This window comes from Mustela lutreola, chromosome 4 (genome assembly GCF_030435805.1).
Source record: "Mustela lutreola isolate mMusLut2 chromosome 4, mMusLut2.pri, whole genome shotgun sequence".
NCBI classification, from domain to species: Eukaryota; Metazoa; Chordata; class Mammalia; order Carnivora; family Mustelidae; genus Mustela; species Mustela lutreola.
Genome location: NC_081293.1, coordinates 31,961,497 through 31,981,052, shown reverse-complemented (window position 1 = coordinate 31,981,052; position 19,556 = coordinate 31,961,497). Strand labels below are relative to the sequence as shown.

Below are 19,556 nucleotides of genomic sequence, written 5' to 3'. Positions count from 1 at the left end.
TCAGAAAACAAGCTTCCTGTTATCTGGTTTCAAAACTGCAATAAGTAAATAGCTTTTTTGCTTGCAGCCAAGATACGTATCTCAAGGAGAAAAATGGATTTCTGTAGCAAAGAGAGAGGGAAAGCGAGCTACTTGAACATACATTGCTTTAAGAACACGAAAAATTACCACCCGCACAACTCCTCGTGGTCTTTAGGGAAATGAGCAGCTGCACTCAGCCAATCTCTTCTTTCGAGTGGAGTCAATGAAACAGACATAGGGTTTGAGGTTCCTTCCGAAACGGGGCCGGCTAATTTAGCCCCTCCCCTGAGCCCGAGGGTCTGTTATATCTCGGTTCCTTGAGTACCTCGCTCACTGAGACCGACCACAGCAAGCAGAGGCTGAAAAAATAAAGAGCAAAGAGGAAGAAAACAAAGACCGCCAGTTATGGAAGATAGAAAGGGTAAGAGCAAATTGATTTGATCCGAATCCTTAAGAACCAAAAAAAAAAAAAAAAAAAAAAAAGGAGAAAAAAAAAGGAGAAAAAAAAAAAACCCTCCAGAAAAGCCCAGACCAAAAGCAAGTACTTGAAAGAGCAAGAGGCATAAATCCCCAAATGAACTTTCCCACCCTCTCCTTCTGAGAGGAGGCAGAGAAAGAACTTTGGGAAACTTTTTAGGAAGCAAAGCCTGGGATGGTTTAGTCAGGGGTGGCTCTTGAGCAAGCTGGAGGGGCTCATGAATATTCACGATCAATTTGCATGCAGATCTGGTGTTTTAGCGGCAAATGACTTCTTCCGTCCCTTTGCAGTTTAAGAAGTAGCTGCCTCATTTGTAGTCCAGAGTCATCTTGCTTCGGGTCTGTACCTCAGTGAGTTTGCTTGAAGATGCTGGGCTCAGCGTGTAGGAGATTTGTTTTGTTCTCGAATTTCCTGCGTGCTTTCCTGTTGTGAAATTAGCAAAGTCTTCTCTGCCAGGAGTTAGACAGAGAAGTTAATGTGGCAAGAGGCTGTCACAACAAGACCCTGGAGTACGTCTTGCAAAAGACTGAATGTTTCTGGGATTGTGTGAATGTGTATGGGAGCGGGGGAGAGGAGTGAAGGGTTGGAGGGATGAACAGTTTTATCTTGAAAAAGCAAGGCATATCTGAGTGACTATATTTAGATTGTGTCTAAAAACTATAAGAGCGGCCTGGTTTTCCAGATGGTGTGCAGTCTCTGTCTTTTACCTCTTTTGGGCATTTTCTGCCACCGCGGAGAGCCAGCTGCTTGCCAGCCCATGGGAGCCAGGAGGAGTCCCCGCAGCGGTGTGGCTGTGTCGGGTTGCAAACCCTCCTCTTCATCATCTCTAATTTCTGATATTCCCCACATGTTTTTATCACATAGCACGCAGAGCAAAGGGATGAGTAGCCTACAGATTCTTAATAATGATGGCAGTTGTAGCTGTTAATGTTTACCAGGTCTCTACTCCGTGCGGAGAGCTCTTCTAAGCACATTACCCATATTATTTATTCCTTTTATTCCTTGAACCGACTTCAGAGGTGAGTGTTATCATTATCATTCCCATTTTCCAGGTGGTGGAGTTGATGCAATGTGAGAATGGCTTGCCCCAGGATCTCATGGTTAGTGAGTGGTGAATGTGGATGCAGGTAGTAGGACACAGGGTCCGTGGGCCTTTCGCTCTGTACTCCCACATTGTTACTCCACCTGAAGGCTCCCGCTTCGGTCCTGACGTGGTTGATTCTGGATTTCAAAGCCTTGAAGCTATGGGGGAAATGACACCTGAAATCTCAAGTCTGAGAAGGAATTTGTGCTTTGCTGTCAGTTCCCATTCATTTTTCTCATGTGGGGCTCATGGCCATTTTCTATGGGAGAGTCCAGGTATTGTCATTTTTACCCTCTTACCAAAGATACAGACTTGGGCTAGGAGGGGTTCAGTGACAGTAATCACACAGACCAGAAATCCCCTGCCTCTGGTTTCTCTTCAAACCTGCAGAGTGAGCCCAGTCATCTCTGAACTTCTGTCCCTACCCCCAGCCACTTTCAGTTCCCCAAGTGACCTTACTCCTCCCCCCCCCACCCCCCCACCGGACTGTTGCATGGCACTCGCCTCTGCCCCAGAGAGGCTTGTCTGGCCTTCTCCTTCCCCTTCAGTCTGGAGCCAAGCTGTCTACGGTTGAATCCCAGCTCTACTATTTACTAACTGGGTGCCTCAGTTTTTTCATCTGTAAAATGAGGAGAATAATAATATCTACCTCATAAGGTTATTATTATAAGGACTGAATAAGGGATTCATGCAAAATTCTCAGAACAGGATCTGATGCATAATGTATGTGCTCAGTAAATGTTAGCTGCTGCATTCATTCCTTCAGGTTTCATCCTGGTTGTTATTCCCTGCATTAAGCTTCCTCTAACCCTTCAAACCTTAGATTAGCCCCCGTCTAGGATGTTTCTTCAACACCTCACAGCTTACACCTAAACTGTTGCTTGCCACACTCATCCACATTCCTGCCCTCTGTGTTGCTTACCTTGACAATGATTTCTTTATCCACCTTTGGATCGGCAGCATCTAATACAATGTTTAGCACATAATGGGAACTCAACAAATATTTAATAAACCAAGTATTATTATTTTAGTTGATGTTTATCCAAGAATCAGGAGGCTGGCTAAAAAGGGGACCTGTGACTCTTCTGGTTATTGTGTGTGGCGCTGTGAGCAGCAGAGTCCCCCACGACACCCTGTGAGAGGTGGGGTGGGAAGGCCCGCAAGCAACTAGCGCAGGTGCAGGTGCAGGTGCAGGAAGGTTCTGGAGACGGCGGAACTGCACATCAGCCTGAAGAACTAGGATGAACACTTCTCAGACACTGTCAGGCTTAGCTCTCTTCCCCACCCAAGTTCTCCGTATGTCTTGGGGGACTGGCAGCACTGTGTTGAGAGGCCAAGGCTGTGGATATTCCCTGCCTGGACAGGAAGGTGCTGAAGAAACTCAACAAGGATAAAAAAAATAATCAAGAAGCTGTCCAAGAAGTATGATGCCTTTTTGGCTTCAGAATCTCTGATCGAGCAGATCCCACAAATCCTGGGGCCAGGCCTCAATAAGGCTGGCGAGTTCCCTTCCTTACTGATGCAGAGGGAGAACAGAGTGACTGAATGGATGAAGTGAAGTCTACAATCAAATTCCAGATGAAGAAGGTGCTGTGTCTGTCAGTGGCAATTGGCCCATGAAGATAACACATGATGAGCTCGTGTACGACATCTACTTAGCAGTCAGTTTCCTGGTGTCATTGCTCAAGAATAACTGGCAGAGCATCTGGGCTTTATACATCAAGAGCTTCATTGGCAATTCCTAGCATCTGTACTAAGGCACCGTTTAATAAACATTAGTGCTATCAAAACAAACAAACAAACAAAGAACTAAAAGGGGACCTATGAATTTGCAATAGAGTTCCTACTGGTACATACTGTTCTTTTATGCGCTCTACTAAGACATCCCTCTAAGTGAATACACTGAGAAATGAGATGCCTCCCTTCTAGGTGGGTGAGCTTTGGAGCTGATGTGGCCCCATACCAGAGAACCTAGTTCGGCCCGTCCACCTCTGGCAGAACTTCAGCCCCCACTCCCCGTTCAGCCAGGGGCCAAACTGCAGATTTCAGATGCCTCCTAGTTCAACCTTGCTATCTCTGAACAGAACTTCTGGTTCCAGAAATAATGCCTCCCCAACCTCATCAAAGAGCAACCTTAGAGTCTGAGACAATGTTCTCTGGTAATAGAAGAGAAATATACACTGCAGAGGTTGGCCCTGGATAAAATTATAAAGAACATTAAATTTGTTTCCAGCACCCTCCCTTTCCTCTTCCTGGCATACCTTCAAAGCAATCCGACAAATATTATTGTGTGTCTACCATTATGTCCCTATGCCAGATGTGTGGGATATAAACAGTTTGCTCACAGTCTAGTGAGGAAGACAGATATATATACAACCGACTCTAATTGAAACCAGACTCTGTGAAGTGCTAATAATAATAGCTAACATTGATTATTATGAGCCAGGAGCTGTCTCACATAAACTTCAGGACAAATCTGTGATATAGTTTTCTGCATCTTATAGCTGTGGAGAGAATGACTCATCCAAGGTCACAGAGCCAGCATAATAGGGGGAATTTATTTTATTCAAGTGTAATTAACATACAGTGTCATATTAGTTTCAGGTGTACAATATAATGATTTAACAAGTGTCTTTTTTTTTTTTTTAAAGATTTATTTATTTGAAAGCTGGAGATCACAAGTAGGCAGAAAGGCAGGCAGAGAGAGAGGAGGAAGCAGGCTCCCCGCTGAGCAGAGAGCCCGATGCGGGGCTCGATCCCAGCACCCTGGGATCATGACCCGAGCCTAAGGCAGAGGCTTAACCCACTGAGCCACCCAGGCGCCCTAACAAGTGTCTTTTAAAAATTATTTATTTATTTATTTGACAGACAGAGATCACAAGTAGGCAGAGAGGCAGGCAGAGAGAGAGAGGAGAGAGAGAGGAGGAAGTAGGCTCCCTGCTGAGCAGAGAGCCCAACACGGAGCTCTATCCCAGGACCCTGGGTTCATGACCTGAGCCGAAGACAGAGGCTTTAACCTACTGAGCCACCTAGGCGCCCCTTAACAAGTCTCTTTTTAAAAAGATTTTATTTGGGGTGCCTGGGTGGCTCAGTGGGTTAAATGCTCTGCTTTCATCTCAGGTCATGAATTCAGGGTCCCACGTCGGACTCTCTGCTCAGAGGGGAGCCTGCTTCCCTTCCTCTCTCTCTGCCTGCCTCTCTGCCTACTTGTGATCTCTGTCAAATAAATAAATAAAATCTTTAAAAAATTTTTATTTATTTATTTTTAGAGGCAGGGAGCAGAGGGGGAGGGAGAAGGACAAGCAGACTCTGCGCTAAATATGGAGCTTGACATGGGGCTCCATCTCACGACCCTGAGATCACGACCTGAGCCAAAATCAAGACTCAGATGCTTAACAGGCTGAGCCACCCAGGTGCCCCAACAATTCAACAATTCTGTACAGTACTTAGTGCTCATCATCATAAGTATATTCTCGATTCCCTTCACCTATTTCACCTTCCTCCCACCCACCTCTCTTCTGGCAACTACCAGTTTGTTCTTTGTATTTAAGAGTCTATTTTTGTTTGTCTTTTTCTTTGTTTCTTTGTTCTGTTTCTTAAATTCCACATGAGTCACATCAGATGGCATTTGTCTTTCTCTGACTGACTTATTTCATAACATTATACCCTCTGGGTCCATCTTATGGTCTTACAAACAGCCAGGTGTTATTCTTTATTCTTTTTTATGATTGAGCAGAATTCCATTGAATATGTATACCACCTCTTCTTCTTTTCTTTTTTTAAGGAAGCTCCACAGCCAGTGCAGGGCTTGAACTCACAACCCTGAGAACAAGAGTTGCATGTTTCACCAGCCGGGCATCCCTGCCACTTCTTTATCCATTCATCTATCAGTGGATTCTTGGGTTGCTTCCATAGCTTCATTATTTGAAATACTGCTGTAATAAATACAAGGGAGCATATACTTTTTAAATTAGTTTTTTTTGTTTTCTTGGGTAAATACTCAGGAGTGGAATTATTAGGTCAGATGGTGGTTCTATTTTTATTTTTTTGAGGAAACTCCATACTGTTTTCCACAGTGGCTGTGCCAGCTTGCATTCCCACCAATAGTGCATGAGGATTTCTTTTTCTCTACATCATCCCCAACACTTATTATTTCTTGTGTTTTTGATTTTAGCTAATCTGACAGGTGTGAGGTGATATCTCATTGTGGTTTTGATTTGCTTGTCTCGCTGATGATGAGTGATGTTGACCAACTTTTCATGTGTCTTTTGGCCATCTCTATGTCTTCTTTTGAAAAAAATGCCTAGTCATGTCCTGTCCATATTTTAATTGGATTATTTAGGGTTTTTTGGTGTTGAGTTTTATAAATTCTTTATATATTTTGCATATTAACCCCATGTCAGATGTGTCATTTGCAAATATCTTCTCCCATTCAGTAGGTTGTCTTTATGTTTTCTTGATGGTTTCCCTTGCTGTGCAAAAAAAAAAAGATTTTTATTTTGGTATAGTATCGGTAGTTTAATGTTGCTTTTGTTTCCTTTGCCGAGGAGACAAATCTAGAAAACTATTTCTAAGGCTGATGTCAAAGAAATTACTGCTTGTATTTTCTTTTAGGAATTTTATGGTTTCAAGTATTACATATAGGCCTTCAATGTATTTTTGGTTTGTTTTTGTGTATAGTGGAAGAAAGTAGTCCAGTTTCATTCTTTTGCATGTGGCTGTCCAGTTTTCCCAATATCATTTGTTGAAGAGACCCTGTTTTTTCCATTAGACATCACTGCCTCCTTTGTTGTATATCAATTGACCATAAAAGTGTGTTTGTTTCTGGGCTCTTTATTCTATTCTGTTGATCTCTGTGTTTATTTCTGTGCCAGTACCATACTGTTTATAGTACCACAACTTTGTAGTATATCTTGAAATCTGAGATTGTGATACCTCAGTTTTATTTTTCAAGATTGCTTTGGGTATTTGGGGTCTTTTGTGGCTTCATACAGATTTTAGGATTGTTACAGTTCTGTGAAAAATACTTGTGGTGATTGCATTAGATCTGTAAATCTGGGTAGTATGGATGTTTTAACAATATTGGTCTCCCAATCCATGAGTGTCGGGTATCTTTCCATTTGCTTGTGTCATTTTCAGTTTCCTCTGTCAATGTTTTATAGTTTTCAGGGTGAAGGTTTTTTGCCTCTTTGGTTAAGTTTATTTCTGGGTATCGTATTCTTTTTGGTGCAATTTTAAGTGGGACTGTTTTCTTATTTTCTCTTTAAGTTATTACATTATTAGTGTATAAAAAGGCAACAGATATGTGTATATTAATTTTGTATCTTGCAACTAACCTGAATTCATTTATCAGTTCTAGTTGTTTTTTTGGTAGAGTTGTTACAGTTTTCTATATATAGTATGATGTCATCTGCAAATAGTGAAAGTTTTCCTTCCTCCTTACCAGTTTTATTTTCTATTTCTTTTCTGACTGCTGTGGTCAGGACTTCCAGTACTATGATGAATAAAAGTAGTTAAGAGTAGACATTTTTGTCTTGTTCCTGATCTTGGAGGAAAATCTTTCAGTTTTTTACCATTATGATGTTAGCTGTGGTTTCTTTTATATATGGCCTTTGTCATGTTGAGGTATGTTTTCTCTAAACCTACTTTTTTAAAAAAAGATTTTTTTAATTTATTTGACAGAAAGAGATCACAAGTAGGCAGAGAGGCAGGCAGAGAGGAGGAGGAAGCACGCTCCCTGCTGAGCAGAGAGCCTGATGCGATGCGGGGCTCTATCCCAGGACCCTGAGATCATGACCCAAGCCCAAAGCAGAGGCTTTAACCCACTGAGCCACTCAGGTGCCCCATCTCTAAATGTACTTTGTTGTGTTATTATCATGAATGGATTTTGTACTTTGTCAAATGCTTTTTCTGTGTCTGTTGGAATGATCGTATGATTTTTATCCCTTCTTTTGTTAATGTGATATATCATGTTGGTTGATTTCCAAATATTCATTCTTGCATCCTTAAAATAAATACCACTTAATTGTGGTGAATGATTTTTTAAATGTATTGTTGGATTTGGCTTGCTAATATTTATTGAGGATTTTTACATCTATGTTCATCAGAGTTATTGGCCTGTAGTTCTCTTTGTCTGTAGTGTCTTTATCTGGTTTTGGTATTAGGGTAATGCTGGTCTTATAGAATGCATTTGGAATCTTTCCTTCAGTAGAGAAGAAATCTAGACCCAAATATTTATGCTACAAAGCCTGGATTCCTAATGAATAAATTCTCTTACACCCCTAAGAGCTGTAATAGAAGTCTAAAGAAAATGGTTCGAGAAACAGAATAGGGAGTGATGATTTCTGGGAAAACTTCTCAAAGGATGGGAACTTCATTTGGATCTAGAAAAATGAGTAGTCTGATGCACAACAAGCTCCTATCAAGTCCCAGCAGAGCTTAAAGAACTTTTTGCTCTCTTTTACCAGAACTACAGCCTATATTTAAAAGTAAAAAGCTCTTTTATCTTTTCTAAGTTCCAAGCAGGAAACCTGTTTTCATGTCCATCCTAGAGACTTGAAGACAGAAGTCCAAAGTGTAGGGTTGGGATTACCTGCCATGTATTTAATAAACCTTTGCAAAGTAATCAACTGCATATTAAATGATTTCCTTAATCATGATTGTCTTCCATGGTCATTAGGCACATGTGATAAAGAAGTTTTACAAATGATGGTGATTGATCCTACTTTTACTTGGCTATACCACGTTTCAAGAGTATTTTCTTCTTTGTGTTGTCTTTTTGGTTGCCTTTCACTTTAAAACCAGTGATTGTGCCTAGGGGTATTAACATTAAATTCCACCTGCCATGGGGTTAAGCAGTGCTGGGCTCAAGCCTGTGCAGGGTGAAGGTGAGGCCCGAGGAAAATCATATAGGGCCTGTTCTTTGCAAGTCTTTGGAGGGAGAAAGGGAAGCCCTTGTGGTAAACAATCCTCAAACCTCTTGATGGTTTGATGGAAGCACAGAAGAGCAGAGGCACTAGCTCTGTCTTGGTGAATGAATGTATGTAATTCTAATGTACATGTGCTACACTGGGAATCTTGTTAAGATGCATATTCTGATCCAGTAGCCTTGGGGGTGGGGCTTGGGATCCTGCATGTCTAATAAGCTCCCAGATGATGGTAATCGTCACATTTCAATTAGCTGTATTATAGGATCACAGCATGCCTTAGTCTCAGGACTTATTTTGGTACCAATGACCAACCCTTACATTATTTTCAGTTCAAGGGGGGAAAAAAGAGACGTGAGTTATTTTTATTGTGGCTTATTAGTTATTTTATTGTGGCTTATAATATTATTATTATTTAATGTGGCTTTTATTGTTGCTTATTGTGGTCTATTTTTATTGTGGCTTATTAGAAAAGTGGGGGGCAGGATGGAAAGTTAGGAATATGGAAGGAAGGTGAAGTAGATGCAGAGAAGGAGTAATCCAATGTTGGGAAAGAGAAAAATAGGTGAGATGAAGTTCTCAGATGACTGAGGCAGCTGAGCCATGAGTGGCTACCTAACTTAAGGAAGTACGGAATGGGTGTGAGTGAGAATGACCAAGCCTTTCTCTTCCAACTAACCATGGTAGGCCAGGATGCCAAAATCAGGCCCTGGGGCAGTTTGGCAGGGTTTAAGAGGTGGGGTCAGAACTGCTGAACCATAAAATTGAAACAATATTGCTTAAGTGGCTAAAGAAAGACTCAGACACATGCACAAAAAGACATCTGAAGCAATGTGTCATCAGCAAAATAATTTTTTAGGCTTTGTGCTGAAAAGGCAGAATAGGGAGGGACCTAAACAACACTTGTTTCCTGTGAACAGGATTAGTTAACAGAAATTAATAGTGCAGTACTCCCATATTGTAATTATTGTAATATTGTAAAAACGTTACTGATACCATCGTTTGCTTAACATTTTCTTTTTATTGCTTTATTTTGGTGAGCTTAGAAAGATTTCTTTCTATAGAAATAGAGCTTTTTCGTAGATTTACTTTCTTTTTCTTCTTTTTTGGTCAATATGGTAACCAAGGCTGCAAAGATTACTGCTTCTAATCCCTAGCTAGAATTCATGTATGTTATCTTATATTGAAAAAAAAACCTTGGCGGATGTGATGACATTAAGGATCTTGAACTGGGGAGATTAGCCTGAATTATCGAGATGGGCCCTAAATGCAATCACAAATGTCTTTGTAAGAGGGAGGGAGTGGGAGATTTGACACACAGGGCAATGTAACCACTGAAGCAAGACGCTACTCTGCTGGCTTTGAATATGGGGGAGTGGGCCACAAACCAAGGAATGCATGGAACGTAGTTTAGAAAAGGATAGAAAAGAAAGAGCGGCCCTGTCAACATCTTGATTTCAGCCCAGCGTAACTGATTTTAGACCTGTAGAACTGTAGTAAGACAGTAAATGTGTATTTTGCTTTAAGCCACCAAGTTTGTGGTAATTTGTTATGGCAGCCATAGGAAACTAGTGCATTATGTTTTTAATAAATGGAGATGGTGGTAGCTTTAGTTAATCTATAGGTTTAGTGTGTATTGGGCCACCTCCTGCTCTTAACAGCTGTTAACTCAGTTCTCAAATAAGTGTTTGAGATTCGTACTGTTTACTGTCCCTGTCTTACAAATGAGAAACTGAAGGAGGAGTGGTTAAGTGACTTACCTAAAGTCTCTCCATTAGTAAGTGTTGAAGTTGAGATTTGAGCCCAGAGTTGTTGACCTTATTATTATTTTGAGATATAATTCACATACCACATAATTCACCCACTTAAAATCTACTTTTCCATGTTTTGGGGGGGGGGGATATTCACAGAATGATGCACTCATCACCACAATCAATTTTAGAACATTTATCACCCCAAAAAGAAACCCTATATTCATTAGCAGTCACTTCTATTCCTTCCTTATGCACCATTTCTTCTCCACAGCCCCTGGCAAACACCAGTCTACTTTCTGCTATAGTTTTGCCTATTCTGAACGTTTCATATCACATATTCCACTGTATGGATAAACTATATTTTATCCATTCAGCAGTTGATGGACATTATAAATAATGCTACTCTGAACCCTCAGGTACTAGTTTTTGTGTGGACCTCTGTTCTTAATTTCTCTTGGATATATATCTGGAAATGGAATTGGTGGGTCATATGTCTATGCTTACCCATTTGAGGAACTGCCAGACTGTTTCCCAAAGTAGCTGCATCATTTTACATTCCCACCAGTAGTGTATAACCATCTTACCTAAACCTTTTAAAATTGATCTTTGATTATAGTCATCCCCTTGAGTGCGAAGAGGTATCTCATGGCCTAGATTTGCATTTCCTTGATGGCTAATGATTGTGAACATCTATTCACGTGTTTAATGGGTATTTGTATATCTTCTTTGGAGAAGAAACCTTTGCCTAATCCCGTCATGAAGACTTGCACTTACTGCACTTACTTTTTTTTCAAACAGTTTTGTAGTTTTAGCCCTTGCATCTAGGTCTTTGATCCATTTTGAGTAATTTTTCCATGTGGGTATGAGGTAGGGGTCCAACTTCATGTGAATATCCAGTTGTCCCAGCACCATTTGTTGGAAAGACTGTTCTTTTTCCTCAGTGAATTTTCTTGGGATCTTTTTGAAAATCAATTGACTATAAATGTGAGGACTCTCAGCTTTAGTCTGTTGATTTGTATGTCCATCTCTGTGTCAGGTCCACACTGTCTTGATTACTTTAACTTTGTAGTAAGTTTTGAAATCAGAAAGTGTGAGTCTTTCAGTTCTGTTTCTTTTTCAAGATTGTTTTTACTATTTTGGGTCCCTTGAATTTCCTTATGAATTTTAGGATCAACTTGTCAATTTCTGCAAAGAAATCAGCTGGAATCTTCATTTTATTTTCCACGTGTCCTCTTATAAAATCCAAGTTGAGTCTGTTTTCACGCAGGAATTTAAATATAGTAGTTCACATTTACTTTACTTGCCATTCTTGTTTTATTCTCCCTCGTGTTTAATGTTTTCTCATATTATGCTTTTTGAAGTACAGACTCTGCACTTTTGTTTATTTGCTTTTATCTATATTTTTATCTGTGGCTATCTGAAAAGAAGAACATTCCTGAGCTTAAGTTTATCTTCATATCAAAGTAAAAACCACAGTAATTTTGACTGCGTCATGAAAGAGAAGTGTTTAAGAGCTTTTGCTTCCCTGGGTCCTTTTTTCTTATTTTAATGATTTAATCTGATAATATTAATAATTTCAATAGTGAAAACTCTATTAGTCATTTATTTCATAGGTGTTTCTTTTTATTTAGATATTAATAATTATACTCATCCTTCCATGTATTTAATTGGTTTCAGTATAGATCTTTCCTCACTATGCCTTTAAATATCATCCTTGAGTTTTTAACTTTGCTTCTCTTCCCAGTCTAGTAGGCATACCAAATAACTTTTTTAGCAAGGGCATCCATGTGGTAGGAGAGTAACAACTTGTCTAAATACAGAAGTCTTATCCCCTTCAAGTAATTGGAGATAGTCCTTCATTGTCTTGAGATGTCTGATGCTGAAAAGAAGTGTGACAGCTGTTTTTCAGCCCAAACTTTTTTCTGTTCTCTCTTCCTGACATTTATATTTCTTAAAGTAAGATAACTGGGTATAAACTTCCTTTCATAGATTTTGCTTAGCATGTGGTAAACCCTCTTGATTTCCAAATTCAAGACTTCTTTAGGAGCAAGAAATATTTCTCTTGTCATATCTGTGATTAGCTTTACTGCTTTGTTCATTTTTTCCTTCAAGGACTTATTATTTGGTTCTCTAATCTCTGAACACCATCTACCTTTCCCTCTCCCCCACTTCATTTGTATCATTTGTATTTGTATTCATTTGTATCATTTGTATTTGTATTCATTTGTATTTCTTTGTATCCTGAGAATATTTTCCTGAGACTGTGTTCTATATCACTATTTCAATTAGCCTTAATTATCTCACATATAAACTTTCATTCAACTGCAATGTTTTTGGTTACTATGAAATCTTTTATCTTAGTCCATTCTCTTCTCATAGCAACAACCTCTTGCAGCTAACTAAAAAATAAACAGAGAATTTCTTTCTCTTTCCTGCGTCATATCTATTTTAGAGATATTATTCTATTTACTGCAAAATTTATTTAACCTAAGGCCTTACCCTTAAAAAAAAAAGGAGATTCCTTTTGTATGTGTGTACAAATGAATGTGTGTATTTTTCACTTATTCTAAAAAGAATTTAAAGACGTGTTAAGGGAAATTGATCCAGTCCAATGTTAGAGATGCTTGGAATGCCTGGTCTACACTTGGCTCCATCAGATTCCCTTTGGATCCTGGAAGAATGCAGTCACAAAGTGCTAGATCCCCTTTTATGTGTGGGAAGATATTTCAATCCTGTAGCCAAAATAAGCTCACTCAGATCCAGGGTAGAAGTCAAAAGTCCTGTTGCCATATAGTCATGTTTGAGAGGATAGTCTACAGTTGTCAGAATTCTCCCAATATTGTTGTCCAGACATCCAGGAAGGACCCATCTCAGGACCCATTTTCTTGTTCTTATCCCTTCCTCACTGAGAGCAAATTTATGCTGTGGTGGAGAGTGAGCTGAGTAACGCCTTTTTATGGAGATCAATTCTAAGGTCTCTTTATACTCATGACAGACATATGGCTGCCAACTCAAAGATGCAAAACTGAACTCAAACAAACAAAACAAAGCAAGACAAAAACAACATACCTGGGGCTTCCCAAAGAATTCCCCCTGCCTCTCCCATCACACTCTGCTGTTCTTCTCCCATAGTGCCCATTTGTTTTTCCAAGTTAATGGGTCTTGGGAGGGCCAGCTAAGGCCTCTGCTTACTTATCCCATTACGCTGCCATGTCTCAGAAGAGATGATCCTGATGCAGGCTCCCTGTTGAGCAGGGAGCAGGACCCTGGGATCATGACCTGAGATAAGGCAGATGCTTAAACTGACGGAGCCATCCAGGTGCCCCAATTAGTATCATGTTTTAATTCTAATGCATTTGCATTTCATTTGGGGGGGAAACCCATTTCTTTTGGGGAGTAGTTAGAGATTTTCACAAGAATGAGAGAGAGTGTGGCCAAATATTTTCACTTATGTTACCATCATGCTCATGGTCATAATACTTGGCTTTGTAAGATCACCGTGACAGTAGTCTAGGCAATGAAACGAAGTTGCTGAACATTGGGGGAGACTCGTATTGGGTTTCTGCCATAGTTTAGTAGGTGAGAAATGATGGGGATTTTACAAAGGCATTGATGGTGCAAGGTGTGAGGGCAGGGGAGGGATGTGAGGAGCTAGATTTAGACAATATTTCTGAAGTAGAGTCTGAAGTAGAGGGCTAGGTGGTTTGTTGGGAGAAAAGGAGAGGGAGATATCAAGACTTATCCTAATATTTAAATTTGAATAATTGGGTTAATAAATGTTTATAAAGGAAGGCTGGGAAGGGGGAAGGAGAGTAGATTTGGTAGGGGAAGAAAGAGATAACAAGTTCATCCTGGCACATGCTAAACACGTGATTTTTTTGACATCAAGGCAGACATATTCTGTTGGTTGCTAGAAATTTGGATTTAGAGCTTGAAGAGATCTGGCTGAAATCCAGAGATAACGAGAGTTGGAGCTGGAGCATGGAATCAGCGGTTGAAAGTATGGACATGAATAAATCTCCTGAGACGGGGCGCCTGGGTGTCTCAGTGGGTTAAAGCCTCTGCCTTCGGCTCAGGTCATGATCCCAGGGTCCTGGAATCGGGTCCCACATCAGGCTTTCTGCTCAGCAGGGAGTCTGCTTCCCTCCCTCTCTCTCTGCCTGTCTCTCTGCCTACTTGTGATCTTTGTCTGTCAAATAAATAAATAAAATCTTTTAAAAAAATAAATCTCCCAGGAAAGAGTTGAGGATTAAGAATTGGATTAAGAAGAGGATTAAGAATTGGACCTCAGAAACACCAACATTAACAAAGGGATGGGAAGAGAAAGGATTTAAGAAAAGAGAGTCAGAATTTCTTCTGGTATTTGTGCTTACACTGCTAATTTAGATGTTTTCTGTTACTTATTTTGATAGCTGAATACCTTGTTTTCTTACATTCCTGCAGGGTGCCCTCTCCACACCATCCCTGTAGAATGATATTGCAAGTTTTGTTTAAATGAATATCTAATGTTTCCTCTAGCAGACTAGGTAAGCATTGTTAGTGCCTTAGATTTTCTTTCCTATATGATTTTTTATTTTTACTGGCATTAATAAGGCCTCATTTCTCTATCTGTTTAGTTTTGTCTCTATATTACTAATTCTTTTTGCAATCCCTTTGATATAATTTCCTACATAGTCAATAATTTTTCTTTTTGTCTTCCTTTTCTTGTCTGTTCCTTTTTTAAGACCTCCTTTCTGAATCTGCTGTCCCATCCTTTCTAAGCTGGTTGCTCCCCTGGACTGCTGAATAGCTGTTCTCCTGGGCTTCCCCTGACCTTTATCTTGTGTTGATTCTCCATTTGTACTACATCTCTTCCTTTTCCTAGGTTCACTACCTCATTTGGGTGGAGCACATCCTTCAGTAACTTCCTGAGAAAAGGTGCATTGGAGTAAAAATCTTGAGGCCTTTGTGTCTTTTGGATTTTTGAAGTCTGATGCTATTCTATTCCCAATTATTTTATGTCACTTGTTATTCCCACCCCATCCTCTGTTTTCTAGGAAGTATTTAGGATTTTTTCTTTATCCCTTAGGTACTAAACATGTATGGTGATGTACTTTGGTGTGTGTTTATTTTCATCTATTGTGTTGGGCACTTAGCCCCTCCCATCTGGTAACTCAGATCCTTCAGTTCTGCGAAATTTTCTCATGTGGTTTCTTGGATAATTTCCTTTCCATGGTTTTCTCTGATCATTCTTCCTGGGAGGTATATGAGTCAGATGCTGTCTTTCTTGTATTAATAATTTAAATTTCTTGTGTTTTCTCCCCATACTCTTTGATAGCTGACTCTATCTTCTAGGACATTTTCTCAACTTTATCTTTCAAATTTCAAAGAAATTTGTTAATTTCTTTTTTGATTATTATAAATGTTTAAATATCTAAAAACTGGTTTTTATTTTCTCATGTTTAATTTAAATAAAACTGTACACACTTTTAGTCTCATAGATGCCATATTCTCTCATCTCTATGAGGACAGTAATTGGAGGTTTCTTCTCTGTTTTCTCTGGGTTTGTCTGTTATCATTTCAGTCTTCCTGTTGAAAGAAGACTTTTCCCACATATTGTTTTTATCTTTACACTCTTCTGTCAGGTTGATATTATTTTCATTTTATGGTTAATGTGTCTTAGAGAGCATATCATTGTTTTATTTTTCTTACAATGGATGTCTGAAAAAGTTACCACAAATCAGCCAAATCCACAGTCCAGCTTCTTGATCAAAGTTGCATTCTCTCTTGAGTCCTAAAGTTTCTTCTTATCCTCCTATACTTTACTTTCCCCAACCCCCAGAGACAGTTGTTTTACTATATTAGACAGCTCTGTTTGCAAGATTTGCTCTTTTTAAAGTTTAATGGAAATATTTCTTCTTCCCTGAATCTTCCTTCCTTTTTTTTTTTTTTTTTTTTTTTTTAAGATTTTATTTATTTGACAGAAGAGATCACAAGTAGGCAGTGAGGCAGGCAGAGAGAGGGAGGGGGAAGCAGGCTCCTGCTGAGCAGAGAGCCTGATGTGGGGCTTGATCCTAGAGATCATGACCTGAACGGAAGGCAGAGGCTTAACCCACTGAGCCACCCAGGCGCCCCTGCATCTTCCTTCTGCCATTCGCAATAGTTCTTCCCTCTGAGCCATAGAGATGGACAGTTCTGAATCCCTCAGATATTTGAAAGGATATTATCAAGACTCTTCCATATCTGCCATCCCCCAGCTGAAGAGGCCTTGGCTTTCCTACTGTATTTCACTGTTTTGTCAAGCTCCCATTGGCTAACATTTTTAGAAAGCCCGTGGCTGTCAAGGCCTCACTTTAAGTGCACTGTCTATAACTTAATACAGAGTCCAGATGTACTTTGAAGCCTGAGCCTTGAGTGGGGGTACTGTCACTTTATTAATGTGTCTTTTTAAATTTTATTTTTATTTTTTTAATTAATTTTTAATTTTTTATAAACATATATTTTTATCCCCCTGGGTACAGGTATGTGAATTGCCAGGTTTACACACTTCACAGCACTCATCATAACACATACCCTCCCCAATGTCCATAACCCCACCCCCCTTCTCCTAACCCCCCTCCCCCCAGCAACCCTCAGTTTGTTTTGTGAGATTAAGAGTCACTTATGGTTTGTCTCCCTCCCAATCCCATCTTATTTCATTTATTCTTCTCCTACCCCCTTAACCCCCCATGTTGCATCTCCACTTCCTCATATCAGGGAGATCATATGATAGTTGTCTTTCTCCACTTGACTTATTTCGCTAAGCATTAAAAAAGATTTTATTTCTTAATTTGACAGAGAGACACAGAGGGAACATAAGCAAGGGGAGCGGGAGAGGGAGAACAGGCTTCTGGCAGCGCAGGGAGCCCAATGCAGGGCTCCATCCCTGGGGATCATGACACGAGCCAAAGGCAGATGCTTAATGACTGAGCCACCAAGGTACCCCTGACTTTCTCATTTTAAAGCTGAAGAAGTGAGGCCAATGCCATATGATTTGGAGGACCAATGGTGTGATGTGGTCCTAGAAACACCAGACTAAAGGCTGACAGTGCTAGAGAATTGAAGTGCACACATTATATCTTGTGCTATTATAGCAAATATTATTGAATGGAAATATTTAATATAAGCAACTGAGGTGTATTACATCTTTCCTTTCTTTTAACAGAGCATAGCAAGCATAAAAAGTTTTATCTGAGGGGCACCACAGTGGCTCAGTCAGTTAATCGTCTACCTTCATCTCAGGTTGTGATTCCAGAGTCCTGGAATGAGAGCCCGGGGGTTCCCTGCTGAGTGGGAAGTCTGCTTCTCCCTCTGCCCCTCCCCACCTCCCTCTCTTGCCCTGGCTTGTGTTTTCTCTCACACTCCTCTCTCTGTCTGAAAGAAATAAAATCTTTAAAAATAAATAAATAAATAAATAAAAGTTTTATTTGATAGGTCAAGATGATGACACTGACATTCTGAACATTAATCTTATAGTTTTTTTAAGAGCAGGGATTAGATATTATTCATATCTACATATCCAGTATCAAGCACATTCCAGACAATTAATTGTTACTCAAATCAGTGCAGGTATGAATATATGAATGAGTACATAATGAATGGATAAATGAAATTATAAAATATCAGTGACTATTAAAGTTTTTAGGCCTGTTTGCCCCTATACTAAATCTTAAACAGACTCTTTGCTTTATGAGCTCATATGTTTGCTCTTTGTACTATTTTTCATTCATTCATTCCTCACAGTTAGTGTATGAAATGGAACATCCATAGATAGGAGATGTGCCTCAAGCTCTCTGTAGATGGGGGAGAGTAAAAGGAAGTTGTCCTAGGTAGTCCAGATCATTGCATCCAAGGGAGACAAACAAATTCATGTTTGATCCAGGCCATGGTTATAGTCAAGGGCTTTGATCCAAAGTGTGGGGTATAGCTGCAGGGGCATCTGGGAAGTACATTCTTATCTGTTGCCAAGTCATTGGGCAGGAGGTCTGTCTGAGAGTCACTAGAAGTTGAATTCAGATCCTACATGACAGGAGTGGACTGAAACCAGTCACACTAATTTGGTCAACATTTGTGGTCTGACTCTAGTCCTAGAGTGGAGATGAAACCAGGACCAGGACCTGGATAGTCAGACTCTTATACTCTTAAATGGATGGATTTAGCTAAGGTTTTCCCAGATTCTCCCAAAGGTAGGGTTAAATTCCTTCCAGGACGCTTGATCCAAGGCATGGAAGCAATCATAGATTTTCACATGCTGTAGGAATTAGGTAGAGTTGATCGTCAGGAGATAAACCTGTAGTGTCTTCACCAGAGCAAGGCAAAGAAGGCTAGACAGGCACAGAGAGGGACAAATTACTGATAGAAGTTCTGTGAGTAGGAGTTTCTTTCTCTGCTTTCAAACTTCTGCTCTCAAGTTTGTTAATGTCTCCTTCAGAACACACTGCTCTGAATGGAAGATAGTACTGCAGAGAGATTGCCATGAAGGCATTGATTTGCAGTGGTCCATTGTGCTAGGCCCTATGCTAAGTGCTTGACTTTCATTATCTCATTTATCCCTACAATACTTCATCAAGCTATAGCGCAAAAATGTTTCTGTCTTTTCTATCACCCCAAAAAAGTTCCCTCATGATTCAATACTTACTTGTTCACTTTTTGTTGATTCATTGAATGAAGAACTGGAAATCACTGTGGGCGGTACATTCCCTTTCCACATAGAAACTGTTATTTTTGTTTTCTCACTTCTCCAAATGGGCCTGTCAACCCCTATCACCTTAAGTAACCTGACCCAGTCCTGGTCACCTGTGCCTCACACATACACACTCTCTTAGACTTAAACTCACAGCAAGCCACCCCATCACTACCTTGGCCTGTTGGAATGACCTGGAAACACTGGAAATAAGATGTTGACAAACTGGGTGAATGGGTATGTCCAGAATGGGAAAGGATTCAGAAACCATGTAGTATAAGGAAGCAGTGACATGTGACATGTGGCTGATACTAAATGGTAGTTCTAAAAAAAAAAATGGGAAACTTGCTCCTGGTGCATTAGGAAGGTTAGCCAAAGTATTTTAAGAGACTATCCAATATTGGAGAAAGGATCATTAAAGGGCCATCTGGGAGAAGTCATAAGTCTTAGGACAGGCAGTCATGGGTAGTGAGGCTGTAAAGGAAGGAGTGAGAACTTCCCCTGTTGCCTTAGTGACTACATCCTACATTAGTTCTTCTCAGCTCTTCCTGTTTTCCCTTTTTTCCCCCCACAGTCATTCCATTATTTTGTC

At 40.0% G+C, this 19,556-nt stretch overlaps 1 protein-coding gene and 1 pseudogene across 1 annotated transcript in view; both read left to right on the top strand.

The window, feature by feature from the left end:
- Nucleotides 1-313: 313 nt before the first annotated feature.
- Nucleotides 314-19,556, top strand: part of ENTPD1 (ectonucleoside triphosphate diphosphohydrolase 1) — a 99,335-nt gene continuing 80,092 nt past the window's right edge. Inside the window, exon 1 of the mRNA XM_059169345.1 lies at nucleotides 314-442. Coding sequence (XP_059025328.1) covers nucleotides 427-442 — 16 coding nt within the window. The 5' untranslated portion in view covers nucleotides 314-426. The remainder of the gene's footprint in view (nucleotides 443-19,556) is intronic.
- On the top strand, nucleotides 1,832-4,361 carry LOC131830013 (large ribosomal subunit protein uL1-like; annotated as a pseudogene).